The following is an 18,763-nucleotide window of genomic DNA, read 5'->3' as shown; positions in this document are numbered from 1 at the left end:
TAAAATGCACAGCCTTTGAAAATCGCTCTAGAAATAATGATGATGTTTCCAGAGGGGAAAGTGATGCTAAGTGAGTTGCTGATATGAACAGCTGACAGGTGTGTTGCAGAATATCAGCTATCAAAATAGTTTCCAGTTCTCTTTCTTGCTGCAGGTGACATGTAAAATCGAAATAACTCACCCCGGTGGAATGTCACTCATTCCTGCATATTGTCTTGTCTTCCGCTAAGTGATTTCACCTCTTAATTTTGTGTGAATTTTATTTCACTTTTAAAAACTGAGTTTGATCTATTTATCTTCATTTAACACATCTTTTGCTCGTTGAGATCAGTTTTGCAGTTTAGAAAATGAGCTTCCTGGTTTAGTCTCAGTCACACACATACTTGCTATAAAATTGGAAAGGTTGAAGAAAAACAGAGTAGAAGGGTGTGTCATGTGCTTTTAGATTATTCTTTTAAGACTTAGTCACTTTCCAAAGAGAGTTATTTTTAATAAAAATTATTTATTTCAGCCATTTTTATTGGAAGTTTTTATTATACGTGAACCTAAAAATGTTTAAGTTATTTTGATTTGTTTTTTATTTTACTTTAAGTTCTGGGCTACATGTGCAGAACGTGCAGGTTTGTTACATAGGTATACACGTGCCGTGGTGCTTGGCTGCACCCATCAACCCGACATCTAGGTTTTAAGCTCCACATGCATTAGGTATTTGTCCTAATGCTCTAGGTTTTTTGATTCTTAAAACAAAGTTGTGTTGTTATTGTTGATGTATACTCTGAAATCTGTTTTCATTCTAGCTGTGTCTATGACTGTTAATTACAGAGCTGCCTTTAACTCTGTTTATTAAAATAATTGCCTCTGTGAAGATACTTGTCAGTGTTACATACACACTCTCCCTCCATCATTGTGGCATAGGATGTTAATTTTTAATTTCATATAAACATGACTAAGCCTTGTCCCACATTTCTAAAATGAGACACATCTTTTATTGGTTAATTTACGCGCCCCCCCCCCTTTTTTTTTTGTATTTCGAGTGTTGTGCAAGTTCCAGAAGAGGGCTTTTGTTTCCTGGAAAGGAGATCCAGTCAGCTGATAGCCAGCATTCCTTGTGTGTGTATATGTGTGTGTAATAGGTTTAACAGGTTTTTTAACATTTTATTTTTTGTCACTGGTTTTGAATTAAGAGCAACTTACTATGCACTCAGCAAACGTGTTCACAGTGGAGTTGTTGGGATGCTCTGTTTTCACTGATCTCTTTTCAACGACCCTCGTCCGACCTCATCTGCTGCACAGCGGCTCTCTGAGCGCCTGCACTGCACACTCTTCCCTCTTCACTCCCTGGGTAACAAACCACGGTGTCCCTGGCGGCGGAGGACACAGATCACTGGGGTGGAGGGAGCACAGATTGGTGGGTCATGACTCAGAAACGGACTAAAGACCAGGGCAGAGGAGGGAAGCTGTGCAGAGAGGCCCGGGGACCCCTTTCCACAGCACTGCAGCCTCCGCCTCCTCAGCGCTCATTGGAGGAGGACATTTGATAAGTGCTGATTTAGGAAACTGTGTAAGACTTAAATGCTGTGATTTAAACTGTGTACAACCTAAATGCTGAAGAACTCTCTTGAAATTTATTGATTATTTCAGCCTTCTATAGGGAGTCAGTACCAAAGTATACTTGTAGAGGTTGAGTAGTTCTTATTTCTTGGAACTCCAATTACTTCTAGTAAGGCATAAGCCTTCCCTTTAGTTCACGTTTTTTAGTGAAATCATTTCTTGAGACAGTTAGGACTCGTTCAAGGGTCAACTCTATGATGAAGCAGAAAATCACAATTTATTATTATGATCAATACTCACCTTTTTTTTTTTTTGGAGATGGAGTTTCCGTCTTGTTGCCCAGGCTAGAGTGCAGTGGTGTGATCTCAGCTCACTGCAACGTCCACCTCCCAGGTTCAAAAGATTCTCCTGCTTCACCTTCCTGAAGAGCTGGGATTATAGGTGTTCGCCACCACGCCTGGCTAATTTTCTGTATTTTTAGTAGAGACGGGGTTTCACCATTTTGGCCAGGCTGATCTCGAATTCCTGACCTCAGGTGATCCACCCACCTTGGCCTCCCAAAGTGCTGAGATTACAGGCGTGAGCCACTGCGCCCAGCCAATACCCACCTATTCTTATGAAAACAAATTACATCCCAGTGTCTTTATAAACACACATTCATACATGTCAGTTTGATGCAATTGTCCTGTGTATTCTTTAAAAAGATTCCCTTTCATTTTTTAAAATGCCTCTAAAACGATGTTCTCATTGATACTTTGTTTTGTTTCTCTTTTTAAAGAAATGGGCACAGAAAATTACATTTAAACTTGCCTTCTCCAGAAGTATAGTAACAGCTCCCATGTGAACAGCAGTTAATGTGTGTGGGGCCATTTTGTAAGAGATAAATGTATACACACACACACACACATATTTACACACTAATCCCAATGATTTCTGTCCATTTTAGAGAAGAGGAAACGGAGGCCCAGGCATTAAGTGGAAGTTCAAGGATTCCTACACGTGCAGCCCAGAGAAGTGACAACCGTGCCAGGCCTCTGCTGTGGGCACTGGGCCCTCGGTCACTGGGGAACTCTGGGTGGTTCGTGTTAAGGCTTGTAACTCTTTTTTTTTTTTTTGAGACAGAGTCTTGCTCTGTCGCCCAGGCTGGAGTGCAGTGGCGCTATCTCGGCTCACTGCAGGCTCCACCTCCCGGGTTCAGTTCACGCCATTCCCCTGCCTCAGCCTCCCGAGTAGCTGGGACTACAGGCACCTGCCACCATGCCCGGCTAGTTTTTTAATATTTTTATTAGAGACAAGGTTTCACCATGTTAGCCTGGATGGTCTCGATCCCCTGACCTTGTGATCTTCCCGCCTCGGCCTCCCAAAGTGCTGGGATTACAGGCGTGAGCCACCGCGCCAGGCCAAGGCTTGTAACTCTTTATGAAGTCAGCTCTGCAAATTTGCATGGAGGGAGGATGTGAGATCCACTTAGATGGGCTGTAAGAAGTAAGGCTAGCAGTGCTGGTTCTGTTAAACTGGATCCTGCACCAGACATATTAATTAACTTACCATCAAACACTCGGCCCTTCTGGATATGAATTATATAATACTATAAGCATTGAGACAAAAAAATGTTGTTTATTTAGTGGAACGAGTAGGTGAAACCCAGTCATAAATAATCAATTTTGAAGAGACGTGTCTGCCTGAATTTGACAAGTAGGAAAAGCATAGATTTTGACTTGCCCATCTGCCTATGTCAGAGATGGAGCCCAGGGATTCCAAGAAGCGGTAGTGGCAGGTCTCCCCGAGTCTGGGCACGGACACAGATTCACAGCCTTCTTGGGCTCTTCCAAGCTGCTGGCCTAGAGCTGTGTTGTGAAGCAAACTGGCTGAGGGCGAGTCGTGTCCGAGATGGGTGGGCACAATGCACATGGTTTTGTGGCTTCTTTTGGAATGGTGATACTTTGGTGTGGAAATTTTCACCCTCCGTCTGTTAGGTCAGGCTTGGCAGGTGTTTTCAGTGCAGGACCAGGCCTCTGTGAGCTGCACGGTCTCTGCCGGGGCCACTCGGCTCTGCCACACGGCGCCAGCACAGCCCCAGACGGTCCGGAGTGTGCGAGTGTGGGTGGGTTCTGGCAGAGCTTCCTTTATGGACACTGACATTCCAAGGTCACATGTTAGGAAATACGATTCTTCTGTTGAGATTTTCCACCATTTTACACAAAGACAAGCGCCAGGCCAACTGTGTGACTCTTCCAGTATGCCTCTGTTGCTTCTGTTTTCAAGAATCCGATTCTAGGGGTGAGTTATTCAGGACACATTCGGTCTTCATATGGTCCACTCCCCAAATTATTCCTAGGTATTTTAGAGATGTATCAATATCAGTTATAGAATCTTATCACCAGTGCATTATACATGTCTGTGGAAAATGGTTTTTATCTTCTTCAGGCTTTGAAGCAAATGTATTGTCAGCAATTCATTAGCCATAGTCTAAGGTCTGCGAATTGCCTGAAAAACCCGTTGCAGTGGTTTGATCGCCTTCAGTTGGCACCAGTTGCTTTTGGCCCACTTGAGATCTGAGGGAAGGGAAGCCCTTGGGAGAGGCACTCTGTACTCACTGTGCAGACGGTTTGTTTGCATTCGAATACAGCCATTAATTGTAAAACTGTCTCCACGCGTCAATTTAATTCTTCTTTTCCGTCTGAAGTTTGACCTCCTGTCTGTGTGCTAATGCTCCCCCATGTTTCTTGTTTCAGCTATCTGTACAAGAATGAGATCCAGTCAATTGACAGGCAAGCATTTAAGGGACTTGCCTCTCTAGAGCAACTGTAAGTGCCTCCTCTCTTCATGCTTCAGTTCTTGGATGCCGCCTGGCTCTTTTCCTCTTGTAGGGACCAGTCGACTGAGCTAGCTGTTTGCATGATGCATGATTATGCTACCTGAGGTGCGGGGAGTACATGCATGATGACGGAAAAACAGGCATGGGCTAGTCGTTCGCCCTCTGCCCCGCCTTCCACCCAGCCAGCCCTCCACCCACCCCTCAGGATGCATCACTGGTTTCCCCTATGGTGGCACCAGACCCTGGGCCATGCTCTCCTGACGCCAAGGACAGTAAGATCCGTGGAATCCCCGTCACAACTTAGAGGAGAGACAGGCAGGCGCACAAGTCCGATCAAGGCGTCCTTCGCAGGGGAAATGTCCAGAGTGCCCGGGGAGGAGCGGGCTCTTTGCCTCGTTCACTGTTCCTCATTATGACTCTGAACACATGGGCTGAATTTCTTCAATTGTGATGCCATTATTTTGGAGAAAACCTTTTTTCCCTTGTAGTTCTAGTTAGTGTGTGCAGCGTGTAATGAAACACTCCTAGTTTCCTTGGCCGCCCGTGAAGTTGTACTTTGCTGTGAAGTCAGCATGTTGATTTTTCGTTACAATGTCCTGGTAAAAAGGAGGATTTGTCCTGGTTTGTTTGCTCGGCCTGTCACCTTTCACTCGGCAAGCTGAGCCCATTCCTGGGGAGTTGCAAGTTGTCACGGTTTTAGGAATGTGGATGAAAGCAGCTGTTTGCTGTGATGCAGTGTGACGTCCTCCTGCCACAGCTGCTGATCTCTGGTCACGGGTCACTGGGCGACTGGACACAGCGATGTTGTCAGAGAGTGTGAGGCCAGGCGGTGCGGGGGAGAGACCACTCTGGGACTGTGCATCCCGAGGACCCACAGTGCTCATGGTTCTGAAAGTGCGTGTTGATTCAAGTGAGCACGGACAGGGCGTGGGTAGAGTTGGGAAGAGATCGTCTGTCTCCACGGAGAGGGACAGTGCACCTCATTGCAGAAACACATGGAGATATGCAGGGAACCCCCAGATGTAGGGAGAGCTTGCAAAGGAGCAAGCTCTCATAGCCAGCAAGCGTGTCACTCAGTGGGGGCGAGAACATCTTCGTAGCAGACAGTTCTTCGATCCTGAATGGACTGGAAAATCCTCATCCGGCTTTGTGCTGAGTGAGTCCAGTGTTATTTTTAAGGAAGGAAAGGGCAAGTCAGGGGAGAAACCTGAGGCTGAACGAGGAAGGGCGTCTGTGAATCACCAAGTAGGTGTTCGCTGAAATTTTGGATGATGCGGGGGCTTTATGAGCTGGCCAGGCTGCCTTTAGCACCCAGGGTTAGGTGAGCCCTGGGGTCTCTGCTGCTGTGACGTGGGTTCCATTCATTAAATGCTGTATAGCGAGCCTGAGGGCAGCCCAGCCCCCGCCCTCGGGCAGGGAACTGCTGGGGAGGGGATAAGCGAGTCCACCAGACCTCAGTGAGAGACTTGGGCAAAGGCTGTGTGTCCAGGGAGGGCGGCTTGTGCCGGACCCTGGCTCACTGCACCCCTTCCCCCCCGATCGGCTGTATAGCCCTGAGCTATTGAAAACATGCATTCCTGGTGACACTGGGAGACCGGCAGGCAGGAATGCCCTAGAGCCCGCAGATGCTGTCCTGGGGGAACTGAGTATCCCTGATCCAGAAAAGCTCCTTAGGAAGCTGTGGACACAGGACAGAAAACACACCTGGCCAGGCAGGAAACGCATTTGAATTCAGTGATGATCTCGCTGTACTTGGGGAGTCATTTCCTGTCTTTGGTCCTGTTTCCTCAACTGTTCAGGGAGGGGTGAAGGACACCCCAGGCCGCCGGAGCCCCAGCCTCTCTAAGGTCCTGTGTACCCTGGCCCGTCATTTCCTGTAGCACCCATGCAGCAGGTGCCAAGTCCCACACGCTCAGCCATCCCCCCGGCCAGCCTGCATGGCAGAGTCTGGGTGGAGGGATTTTTATACCCACCACTCTCCGTGGGGCTTGAAATCCCCCCTTTCCTTCCCTCGGTCAGCACCTCTTCATCCTTCTGGGCTTTGCTTGGTAGACTCCACCCCTGCCTGCCTGCACTGAAGCCTCGCTGAGCAGCTCACGGCCACTGTGTGTTGATGGTGCCTGGGTCTCACACTGGCGTGTGCTGCGAAAGACCAAGAACCCCAAGAAACCACAGGCACTCTGTCAGCACACTGCCCGGCAGAGACGAGGCTCCAGGGATCACGTAGGGCTCGGCCTTCCTCGGGACCCCCGCGTCAGATGCTTGCCCGTCATGCTCGCCCACGGCGGTTTTCCTTGTCTTCCTGCTCCAGTTTTTCCTTCCTTCATGTTTCCCATTCGTGCACAGAGTGCTGAGCACAGACCTGTCCCGGGACAAGGGGCAGGGACAGTCTGCGTTTGGGGGCCCCTCCGGCTGCAGGCATCCGCAGAGACTCAGTGTGGCCTGTGTGGGTGCTGCCCAGGGAGCTGGCCCCAGGATGGGGGGGCCCTGGCAGCTGCACTCTGGTGCCCTGGCGGTGACGGTATTCTCAGAATGTCCACAGACCTGATTCTCAGGCGTGCGTTCTGAAGACCCTTCCTTTCTGTGGAGTTCTGAAGACCTGTGAACGCTGGCATGCTGCTGCTTTACTCGTTTTGGCCTCCTGAAGAAGTACTCATTTACAATGTGTGCTGGTTGCAGGGAACGCCTGAGTGGGCAGGAGGGGTCTCCCAGCAGAGCACCCCAGCGAGAAGACTGACTTTGTGTTTGACTTACGAGGAAAAAACCCACTTTTCAAAATGAGAAATTTCGTATTCAGGAAAAATTAGAAAGAATGAGTTATATCTAAAAGTATAAATTGTAGAAGTATGGAGACACGTGAAATGGAAAGAAATAGAAACCCTGGGTATTCTGTACCATCACACACCCGAGGAAAGACGGTCTCTTGTTTAACGCTTCAGGATTGACGGAGAAAGTCGTGTGACATTCTTTTTGTGTTTCCTTTGTGGTCTTGAAGGGTATCTTTGTATCTGACAGTATACTCTCTGCCCGAGTATGTGATGATGCCGCTGCCAAATTCATACGAGTTAAAAGATTTGAGTGAAGGTATTCACCTATTTATATATATGCTATCATTAAAGTTATGCTTTAGATTTTGGCTTTTTTCCATATATTTTGGAAGCAAAAATGGCCTAGTCAGGCCTTTCTCACATGGTGTCAAGGACCTCAGTGAGCACCTCTAGGCCTCCCTCACCCTTACCCAGTCACTAGGGTGGATGTCTGTGCCTAGTGTTCAGTTGTATTTATCGAATCATTTGATAATTTTATGTATTTTTCATACAACGTAGGAAGTCTAGTGAGTGAGCTATCTATTGATACCTGAATTTGAAATCACTAGGAAAAAAATTGGGGGCAAAAATCTGGATCTAAGAAAATAAATTAAATTGTAAGTTATACTTTTTTTTTTTTTTCTTTTAACTGCTCTAGATACCTGCACTTTAATCAGATAGAAACTTTGGACCCAGAGTCGTTCCAGCATCTCCCGAAGCTTGAGAGGCTGTGAGTTGTGTATTTGTGTTGTTCCTTGCCTTTTCATTCACAGAGCCCAGGCCTCAGTCATTGGCTTGCTTAGATTAAGGTCAATATCCACCAAACACCTGAAAACTGTTTTGATATAAAGTCCATATTTCTAGTCTAACAATTTGGAAATAGGACTTATAATTTTCTCTTTAATTGAAAGTGTTGATAAAATAGGAAAAAAATCCATTTCTTTGCTGGGATAAACAGCATTGTTTTCAGATTCGTTTGTATTAAATAAATGTAATCACTGAGATTTCTTAAAAGCTGATGTATATTTGACTGCTTATATTCTTTTCTACACATTTTAAGACGTATTTTTCAAAATTGGTTTGTTATAAAATCTCTTTCAACAGATTTTTGCATAACAACCGGATTACACATTTAGTACCAGGGACATTTAATCACTTGGAATCTATGAAGAGATTGTAAGTATAATGATGCCTTTTGTGTTTCCTTTGCTGCAAATCCTTACTTCTCTCTGTTGTCCATTCACCTGGTTCTTTTTCAAGTGTAGTGAAATGTTGATAACAATCTGATTCTGAAAGAATGAGAATATATGGAGGGTGGATTGACTCCATTAGAGAACAAAATGGAAAACATGTGACTCAGACAATGTGGCAAATAGTTACTCCTTTGATAGGCAATTAAGACTTTAAAAAAAATTTTTTTTTTCAAGATAGGGTGTTGCTGTATTGCCCAGGCTGGAGTGCAGTGGCATGATCACAGCTCACTGCAGCCTCAGCCTCCCGGGCTGAAGCAGTGCTCCCAAATAGCTGAGTAGCTGGGACTATAGGCACATGCCACCATGCCTTGCTAAGATTTGTAATTTTGTGTTTTTTTGTTTTTCTTTCTTTTTTTTCTGTCTTTTTTTTTTTTTTTTTTTTTTGGTGACAGGGTTTTGCCATGTTGCACGCGTTGGTCTTGATTTCCTAAGCTCAAGTTATCTGTCCACCTCAGCCTCCCAAAATGCTGGGATTACAGGCATGAGCCACCATGCCCAGCCAACATTTAAAAAAAGTCATCTTTAAATTCATCAAATTAATTTTTAATTCCAGTGCATACTTTACTGGTAGAAGTAAAACCAGTATAGAAAGAACCCCTGTGCTGTATTCTGTTTCTTTCTACAGCATACTAAGGAGGCTGATCTCCACCCTTTTTTTTTTTTTGAGGTAGAGTTTTGTTCTTGTTGCCCAGGCTGGAGTACAATGGCTCGATTTCGGCTCACTGCAACCTCTGCCTCCCAGGTTCAAACGATTCTTGTGCCTCAGCCTCCCTAGTAGCTGGGATTACAGGCGCGTGCGACCACACCTGGCTAATTTCTGTATTTTTAGTAGAGACAGGGTTTCACCACGTTGGCCAGGCTGGTCTTGAACTCCTGATCTCAAGTGATCCGCCCGCCTCGGGTTCCCAAAGTGCTGGGATGGCAGGCGTGAGCCACCACACCCGTAATCCCACCCGTTTTTTAAGGCTTCCAAATGTACTTTTTCCTTATACTGAGCTATTTCTTGTAATTAAGGCATTTTATTACTGGTGGAGAAAGTTGTGACATTCGTTTTGTGTTTTCCTCCATGGTCTTGAGCCGTTATTTTCAGTTAAATAGTACTGAGTGTATGCAATGAACTAGACCTAGAAAGAAACAGAAAATGCCAGGAGACAAGCCTGGCTCCAGAGTGGTTTTACGGTGTGTGTTTTATCTATTCAGTGAAATGAAGTGGAGTAAAACGTAGACCCTCAGGACTGTGTGTGATTTTTTTTTTTCTTTAGGATAAAGATATCACAAGCCAAACTAAAAGCTACATCCTGGGTAGGAAGATGGGATGAATATTTCCATATTTGATAGATAACGGAGAGTAGAAAGAAATTACCAGATAAATGCTCTAGAAAGTAGCCAAGTTTAGGGCAGACTGGTAACAGCCGGGATGATGCTGACAGCTGCCTTCCCTCTGTTCTCAGCCTCTCTCTGGGTGTCTGGCAAGGTCCCCCTCTCCTGTTTGCTCACTTTGCTAGAGGTGCTCGAACACTACAACCCCAGACTGAGATGCTGTGTCCTGGCTGCTGTCTGCTGGGAGCGGTCTCTAACCTCACGTCCCTGAGGGGCCCCAGGCCGAGGAGGGCGCGCCAGCTGCCCCCCACTCCAGACCTCCTGAATAGCCCTCTCTGCTTCAGAGCAGATGACGGTTGGGGATCCTGTGCTTCCTCGGGTGCCCGGGGCAGCTTGCTTCGCCAGGACCGACTGGCCAGATGTCACATACCGGACCGTGACCATCCAGGTCTTACATGTGCCCGTGGTCCTGTACTGACCTTCAGCTGTGGGCACGGGTTGGGTGCCCTGGGCACGTGGCTGACACTGTCCTCCTCACAGCCTCCTCACCTGAGAGCTGTGCACCTGCTCACGTGGGAAAGGGTGATTCTGGTCATGAGGCCAGTTCTGTGTTCCTGTCCCCTCTGGGCTCATGTCCAGGAGAACCTCGGATGGGAGGTGTAGCCTCCCCTTCGCCTCCTGGAGCCAACCTCGGCCCCTAGTGATGCCCTCACCCTGCTTTTCTGGTGAGCACCTCTCGGGGTCCCATCCCCATCTGGGGAGTGACCTGGGGCCACCTCATCCAGGGTTAATAGTGAGCACGTCTGTTGCAGGACTTTTCCTTAGTTCAGTGAAAGATGGGGTCCTTGTTACGTGGCCACAAAAATGTAGGCTCACAGACTATTTGAAGAGTGAGAAAAATGGGACTTAATTGGGTAAAAAGGAAAAAGAGTGGGGGAAACAGAGACCCTTAGCAAAGCAAGAGAGGGTGTTTCTTGCCGGTGGGCTTCCTGCCTCGCAGACTGAATTCCACCCGTGAAGAGGAGGGCCAGGCTTCTCCCCCCACAAATGGCATGAATCTCTGTGGGCTCCACCCCAGTGCGCACCCCTCCCAGTGCGCAGGCCGGCTGGAGGGGCCTGGGGACCCCATCCCACCTGGCTGTCCTGGACTGAGAGGTGACCACATGCTAGCAGCCCTCACTCTCAGCGCCTTCTCGGCCTCGGCGTCCACTCTAGTGGTGGCGGGCTCAAGGGCTCCTCAGGCACCACCAGAGTGGACGCCGAGGCCAAGAAGGCGCTGAGAATGAGGGCTGCTAGCATGTGGTCACCTCAGTCTCACATCCAGCTGCCAGCCTCTTCCAGCCCTTGTCCTGTAGGCTGTGTTTGCTACCTGGAACTCCTCTGCCCCCAGACAGCTTCTTCCCCGTGTGCGGAGACAACACTTTTCCCAGGGTGCAGGCACATCCTGCCCGTGCTTCCCTTGTTGGGACAGGATGTGCCAGTCACTGGAAACTTTCCAGGTCAGCTTGGACCTCAGGAAACTTAGGTGTGAACCCCAGCCGGGAGATGCAGCCCTCCCCTCCCGCACTCCCTGGGAAGGCTCAGGCCGGAGTGAGATGACGTAGAACTGTCCTGCCCGTGATGATGGGCGTTGGGTGACAGTGGTGGTTTTGTGGCTGTGGTTCTCATGTTACTGATTTCTGTGAGTGGCTCCCACCCGGTCTCCTTCGCAAACTTCCCTGACCTGTGCCGCTGGCACACTCCTTCGTCTTGAACTCGACACCCGATGTCTGGGTGTGCACTGGCCCTTTGCTACTCATGCCTCTCCGGTTAGTGCCTCCAGGGGTACTGTGCACCCCCAGGCTCTTCCTGGTGATGTGTGTGTCTCTGCATCACTCCCTGAGTCGGGCACTGGGGCTCGGATTCCACCACGGGACGTGTCCCATCCCCGTGTCGCAAGCCCGGCAGGCCCGGCGCGTGTTTCCCGACGCAGGACCTGGAAGCCCTGTCTGATGGACGGATGGACAAGCCCACCCACCCCGTGTCTCACCGGCCGCATCTTCCTTCCCACAGGCGACTGGACTCAAACACACTTCACTGCGACTGTGAAATCCTGTGGTTGGCGGATTTGCTGAAAACCTACGCGGAGTCGGGGAACGCGCAGGCAGCAGCCACCTGTGAATATCCCAGACGCATCCAGGGACGCTCAGTGGCAGCGGTCACCCCGGAAGAGCTGAACTGTGGTGAGTGGCCCGACACGCACACTCCATCCACACACACACACACCATCCACACACACATTTACACATACCATCCACATACACACCATCCACACACACACCATCCACACACATACCATTTATAGACACACACAAATACACAGACAATCCATCCGCATATACACGCACACACCATCTACACACACACCATTTATAGGCACACAGACACAAACCACACACGCACATACACGCATGCACACACCATCCACACACTACACACACACACACGCACACACCACACACACCATTTATAGACACACACACAGATACAAACCACATACACAGACGCACACCATCCACATACCACACCCACACATTTACACACACACCATACACCATTTATAGACACACACACATAAACAGACACAAACCATCCACACACGCACATGTACACACCATCTACACACACACAAACCACACACGCACATACACGCCATCCACACACTCACCACACATACACATGCACACACCATCCACACACTCACACCACTTATAGACACGCAGACACAAACCACACACACACGCACATACACACACGAACACACCATCCACACACTTACACCATTTATAGACAACAGACACAAACCACACACGTACATACACACACGAACACACCATCCACACACTCACACCATTTATAGACACACACACATATGCAGACAGGCACGCACACACACGGCTGTTTATTTTGGTAAGGTGAAAGGATCTCCTTGTGTGATGGTTTTATAATATGACAAAAATACATAGTTGTTTTTTTTTTTTTTTTAAAGTTTCTTCTAGCTCAGTTCTTGATGGAGCTATGGCAGGGGCAGTTAGAACTGAGTGCTGCCTGGTGGCTGGGGGTACTACATCACTCAGATTTCTAGCCTGGGGAGCAAAAGAGGCCCAGACCCCTGTGCAGCCGCCTGCCTGCACTGCTTCCCCACCCCGGACGCAGACTCCGCCCTCAGCTCTGCAGGGCACTGGCTGTCAGCAGCTCCAGAAACAGCCCTTGATGGAAGGAGCTGCCCCACACATCCCTGACGGGAGGGCCCTCAGTGCTCGGGGGGCCCAGGGACCTGTGCTGCCCAACTTGGCAGCTCTGCTAAGCTGTGTGAGTCCCTGTGAATCAGTCGAGGCCCTGTTGTTGCCGCTAATGCTCCTGAGGTTGTGCCCTTGGAGATCTCGTCGTACTTTTACTCCTTACTCCAATTTGGCTGTCACTGATTATTCTTGTTTTTTATAATAGCTTTATGGAGGTGGTGTTGCTGTGCCAGACAATTCACCCTGTTCAGGTGTATAATTAGGTGGGTTTTAGGATGTCTGCAGGGTTGTGCAGCCTAAATAATGAAGAAAGCAGTGAAAGCTTATTTTGATTTTGTGGTGACGGGGAGCCATGGGAGGGTTTACAGAACGTTGGGATGATGTTTGTATTCTAGGAGGAGCTTTCTGGCAACCCTAGGGAGAGGGAATTGGGGAGTATGTGACGCAGGCGGGGAGGCCGGACTAAGGCCGGAGGGATGAGAACCTCCATGAAGCCAAGGGCTCCAGTGCCGCAGAGGAGAGAGAAGAGGAGGCACGGTTCCCAGAGTGATGTGGGAGCATGGGGAGGGCTGGGCAGAGCCGCCCCAGCCTCGCGACCTGGGCTGTGCAATGCTGGGGAGACGGAAGGAGGCCATCCAGGAGGAGCCCTTGCTGACAGCCCCCAGTTGGGTCTGAGGGCCTTTGTTTTGGTTGCCAGACAGAATGGCAGCGCTGAGCAGAGTCAGCTCCAGTGCACACACACACTCGTACCTGCGCTTGTGTCTGCCCCACTGCAGGCACTCACTTGTACACACCTGCGTGTGGTTGTGTTTTTCTTCTTGTGATGCTCACAGCATGTACATGGAGACAGATTTGCACACTGAGGTGATGAGGCAGAGATGGGAGCCTAGGCCTGCCCTCAGTGTGGTTTCCTCACGGCTGCTGAAGGGAGCCTTAGAGAAGGCCACTCCCTGTGCAGGCCTGGAGCTCCAGAGTGGCCACCAGGGACAGGAGCCTGGGAGCCGTCAGCCCTCGGGTGGCTGCTGGAAGCTGTGTGCAGTCAGGGCACGCAGGAGGCGGGAGAGGCCGTTCTTCCCTTGGTCCAGGGTGGAGGGTGAGGGGCGGGCAGCTGTTGGGGAGGGAGGCTGGGAGTTGCTCCAGCTGTGGTGTCTGCTACCTGCCTGTGCTTTTAGAGACTTATTCTTTCAGCGATGCTTTATCTACAGAGTACGATTTTTTGTCTTTTATTCACTGAAAATAGTGACCTGTGGCGTGTCCACTCTGCCCTGGTGTTTGGCTTTCCCGAAGGGCCTTCAGGGGATGCCGAAGGGTGTGATTTGGGGCTCATCTGCCCGGCTCTGAGCCAGCCTGTCCCTCAGGTGGTCAGAACATGGCGTCCTTTGGCGCAGACATCATGTGGATCCGCACCATAGACAGCGCTGTGGAGAAGCCGGTTTGGCAATTTTGTGGGGGATGTTTACGGCTGAATTACGCCTTTGGGCATCTGTGGTTTCCTCTTGGACACAGAGGACTCAACGTGGGTTGTCGTTTATTTTCATGTCATGGTTTACACTAAAAAGGTTTCCGTTTTCTTGTTGGGCACAGAAAGGCCCCGGATCACATCTGAGCCCCAGGATGCAGACGTGACCTCGGGGAACACCGTGTACTTCACTTGCCGAGCCGAAGGCAACCCCAAGCCTGAGATCATCTGGCTGCGAAACAAGTGAGTTGGGGCCAAACGGAAATGTCCCCCATGCATCTCTCACAGTTACACCTGGACACCCAAACTGCACCTCACTCCCCACCAAGGCCCACGTCCACTCTTCCCCCGTCATGTAGGGAAAAGTACAAGGGATGAAATATTTCTGCTCTTTTCCGGTCTTACATGGCAGGGGGTGTGACTACGTTTCTGCCAGGTTCAGGCCCCTTCCCCACTCTCCTGGGCAGCACAGGGGTGCCCTGGCCGGGCACTGCGTCCCTGCGGCCCTGCCCAGTGGGAGGGAGGGAGAGCGTGCTGGTCGTTCTCTCCCTGCCCACTGACCTCTGGCAGCAGCCTGTTTGCTCTGGTCACTGTTGTTGGCAGCCTTGACCTGGGGCATTGTGACCAACCTGAGTGGGTGTGGGCGGGGCCCTGACCTCTGCCGGGACGGCGTCTTCAGGAGACGAGCGCCATGCAGCCGCTGACACAGGTTTGCTCAGCTCCCGTGTGGATCTAACTTGTCTCCCAAACAAAGAAAGTCTCCCCTTGTGTCCACAAACGTGGTGTGGGCCTGTTAAGGCTAAGTTGGTCCCAGTTGCTGGCTGTCAGGGCGACAGAGGGAAGTCCTACCGCTGACCATCACATGGTTCCGGCAGCAAGCTGCACCTGTGAGCCCAGGTGTGGGGAGCACCCCTGCCCCGCTCAGGTTTGCAAGCTGGGGCTGTGTTCGTGAAAGAGTAATGGAGTCTACGGGGAGAGGTGGGAGGTGGGAGGAGGTGAAAGGCGTGCAAGGGGGGTGGGTGGGGCAGGACCTATGGTGCAGGGGCAGAGAGGTCTAGGTGGGAATGAGGTCAGATTGCCGGAAGGCACCTGGGGTCCAATCACTGAGGGTCCTGAGTTGGAGTGGAACACTTTCAAAGTGACCTTTTGAAAGGAATCCTTAAAAGAAAATCCTGAAGTAAAGCCACCATGTCCTGCCTTCTCCCATCTGCCTGCGTGAGGACAGCTTCTGAAGAAGCTCCTCCTGCCGGCCCAGCCCCAGCGCTCCTGCGCTGCTCCTCTCTGGCCATGTTTAGTCATGAGGGAGCAAGAGGGATGCGTCTGAGATGTGAGCCCTGTGATACTCGGGCAGATAGATGAGGCACACACTGAGTCATTGTTCCAGACTCCAGAGGCAAACCGGGCTGGGCTTGGCTCTCGGGCAAGGCGGTGTTTATAGAAGAGATGGACAGGAGCAGGGAACTGGCTGCCCCCAGTTGTCACGAACAGAATGGGAAGATGTGTCCATGCTGAAGAGGACATGGGAGGTTTGTTCCAGCTCTAGATTTTGTTATCCTCATGACTGAAAGGTCATGTTGACCTTGGCTGCAGTGCCGGACAAGGAGCCTATAAGGTGCCGTCACTCTGTTCACAGTTCTTGTCTTGGATGACTCCCAAGTAGATGAGATTTAAAATCCAGAGAACACTGGAGGAATTCTGCAGTATATTATGTTGTGTGCATGTAAAAGTCAGGGGAGCATAAATTTGGCCCCAGTCCATCACACCTACATTTAATATATGAAAAAATTGGTGCCCAAAGTTGAAATCTCACAGCTAAATATGGCAGAGCTCGAGCCGAGGTCCTGAGGCCTGGTGACCTGTGCTGGGTTCTGCCCTCCACCAGCTGGAGTCTCACCTGCTGGCCTCACCTGCCTGCTGGCTGGTCTTACCTAACACCCAGAGTCACCTGCAGGCCAGCCTCACCTCTGGCTCGCCATGTTTCTGGGCAGGGGATTGGGCCACATCAGAGAGAGTCATATTTATCGGGCCTGAGCTGACATTGCTTCCGTCTAGCAAGCCCTGTGAGTAAGGGCAGATTGCAGGTTGGGGGATTGGTGCCAGGCAGAGGAGAGCATGAGGGAGATTTGGGAGAAGGTGGGTGTTGGTCTTTCGAGAGCGTCCCTGATGGTTTGGCAGCACACTAGCAGGTGTCTGAGGGCGGTCATGGGAAAGTGCTTTTGCACAGTGCGGGGGCTGCTCCTCCTGCATGAACGACCCAGCGTGGTGCAGGCTCCACACATTCCTTAGGAAACGCACATGGAAGATGATGAATCTCGTGCACGGAGGAAGTGGGTTTCTGTTTCACAGAGGCCTTGTCTCTCTTAACGATCTGGAAGCAGGAGTTCTCGTAGGCCCATCTGCATTCTCAGAGGGCTCCGTGCCTGGCTGTTCTTAGTCCTCACACTTGCCGTAGACTGTGATCTCAGTGGCATCCAGTGTCACCTCTCTTCTCTTCACCTGCTTCTGTAGAAAGGGAACTAAAGTGAAGTTACAGGTGGGTGAGGTGAGAGGCGGCAGGACTCAGCATTGGGGTAAAGGTGTTGCAGCTTTTCTTGGCTGCCGAAGTGTGTGTGATGCAGCGTGGCCCCGGGGAGGTCATTGTTGCCCAAGGACTGACCGAGCCACGCGGGGGTGAGGTCACCCGTGTCCTGGCCTGTTCATGGTGCAGCTCCACAGGTTCCTCCCAGATCCCAGAGGGAGGCCAGCCAGCAGCTTGCAGGCACTGTTTGTTAAAATACAGATAGAGAGGCCTGGCACACTCCTGCAGTCCCAGCACTTTCAGAGCTGGAGGCAGGAGGAGCACTTGAGCCCAGGAGGCTGAGGCTGCAGTGAGCCATGGTTATACCACTGCACTCCAGCCTGGGCCGCAGAGTGAGACTCTGTCTCTAAAATAAAAAATAAAATACACGTAGGTATATCTTCGGCGTTTAGTAATGTAAAAATGTTTCTACCCTTTTTAGTTAATTCACCAGAAACAAAAAAAATGTTTCCTTGGAATTTTTTCCATTTTGTTCATTGCTTTCTCCTTTGGAATTAGGAACACTTTAAAACATGTAGATAGATTGAACACGTGAATACTAAGGATAAATATCTGAGTGAATGAGATGTGCGAATACACGGTCCCCTTTTCAGAACTGCCTGTTGGGTCAGGGGCTGCCAGGAAGGAGGAGACCCTGGAAGGTGAGCTGTTGCTCGCACAAGCTCTGATATGCCTGCTGCAAGGCTGGAAACCCCTGTGCTGGGGATGGGTGAGGTACGTCTTTGTGCTTTCAACACTTGACCAGACCAAATTTCTGTCTTTGTAGTAACGAGCTGAGCATGAAGACAGATTCCCGCCTAAACTTGCTGGACGATGGGACCCTGATGATCCAGAACACACAGGAGACGGACCAGGGTATCTACCAGTGCATGGCAAAGAACGTGGCCGGAGAGGTGAAGACGCAAGAGGTGACCCTCAGGTACTTCGGGTCTCCAGGTATGTGGCAGGCATTTCATACCTGGGTTCCGCCCAGAATTGTCGTCCCTCAGTATCTGCCTTCTCCTTTCCTTGCACCCCAACTCAGTAAAATAAGAATGAACGTTGAAGTCTGAAGTTGAAGCTGCAATACAGGGTTGGCTCACAGAGCTTTCGAAACTCAGGGTCATAGATGATCCGTGAGTGGTGCTGTGGTCCCCAGTTAGCCCCTCATCTGGGGACACACTCATAGTCCACACAGCTGGGGCAGTCCATGCTGTGAGCCCGGCCCATGGAGAGAGGGCCTTGGGAACCTGGAGAGACTGTGCCACCCCCGACCCACCGACCCCACCACCCAGGCGCCCTCTGAAGGGACAACTACTCAGGCACAGCCAGCTGTTGCCATGTGGTAACAAGGTCTCTATTTTGCGAAGGGCTTGGATTATGTAAAAGGAACCACAATTCTAGATTTTTATCCAATATTTTCATGTTTAAGATAATGGCACCTACATTTAAAACATTTGAAAACTGTCTCAGCCACGTCAAGTCTAGCTGTGGCCTCTCATCCATCTGGGCCCCACCAGGTTGCAAACTCTGCTCTGATCCACCTGTGTGACCCGTGGCCATTGCTCAGAAGAGGAGCTGGGCCCTTGCAGAACAGCGGAATGGGGCGTTGGGTGTACCCCACGGCTCTGGGAAACGATGCGGATCCCTTCACGCCTCTGGACGGGTCTGCCTGTCCTCCTGTGTGGAAGCCAGTAGAGTCGGAGCCCTTACCCAG

At 50.2% G+C, this 18,763-nt stretch overlaps 1 protein-coding gene across 2 annotated transcripts in view; it reads left to right on the top strand.

Moving 5' to 3' along the window:
- The window catches only part of PXDN (peroxidasin), a 112,599-nt gene that overhangs the window by 53,609 nt on the left and 40,227 nt on the right, over window positions 1–18,763 (top strand). The window contains exons 4-9 of one of the 2 annotated variants that reach the window (XM_007971638.3): window positions 4,287–4,358; window positions 7,835–7,906; window positions 8,281–8,352; window positions 11,802–11,971; window positions 14,615–14,732; window positions 17,834–18,003. In XM_007971638.3, the coding sequence (XP_007969829.3) occupies window positions 4,287–4,358; window positions 7,835–7,906; window positions 8,281–8,352; window positions 11,802–11,971; window positions 14,615–14,732; window positions 17,834–18,003 (674 nt within the window). The remainder of the gene's footprint in view (window positions 1–4,286; window positions 4,359–7,834; window positions 7,907–8,280; window positions 8,353–11,801; window positions 11,972–14,614; window positions 14,733–17,833; window positions 18,004–18,763) is intronic. The other variant, XM_007971639.3, reaches the window with a different exon arrangement.

Source organism: Chlorocebus sabaeus, chromosome 14 (assembly GCF_047675955.1).
Source record: "Chlorocebus sabaeus isolate Y175 chromosome 14, mChlSab1.0.hap1, whole genome shotgun sequence".
Taxonomy (NCBI): domain Eukaryota; kingdom Metazoa; phylum Chordata; class Mammalia; order Primates; family Cercopithecidae; genus Chlorocebus; species Chlorocebus sabaeus.
The sequence above is the reverse complement of the archived record's forward strand: the minus strand, read 5'-3'. Positions and strand labels throughout refer to the sequence as shown.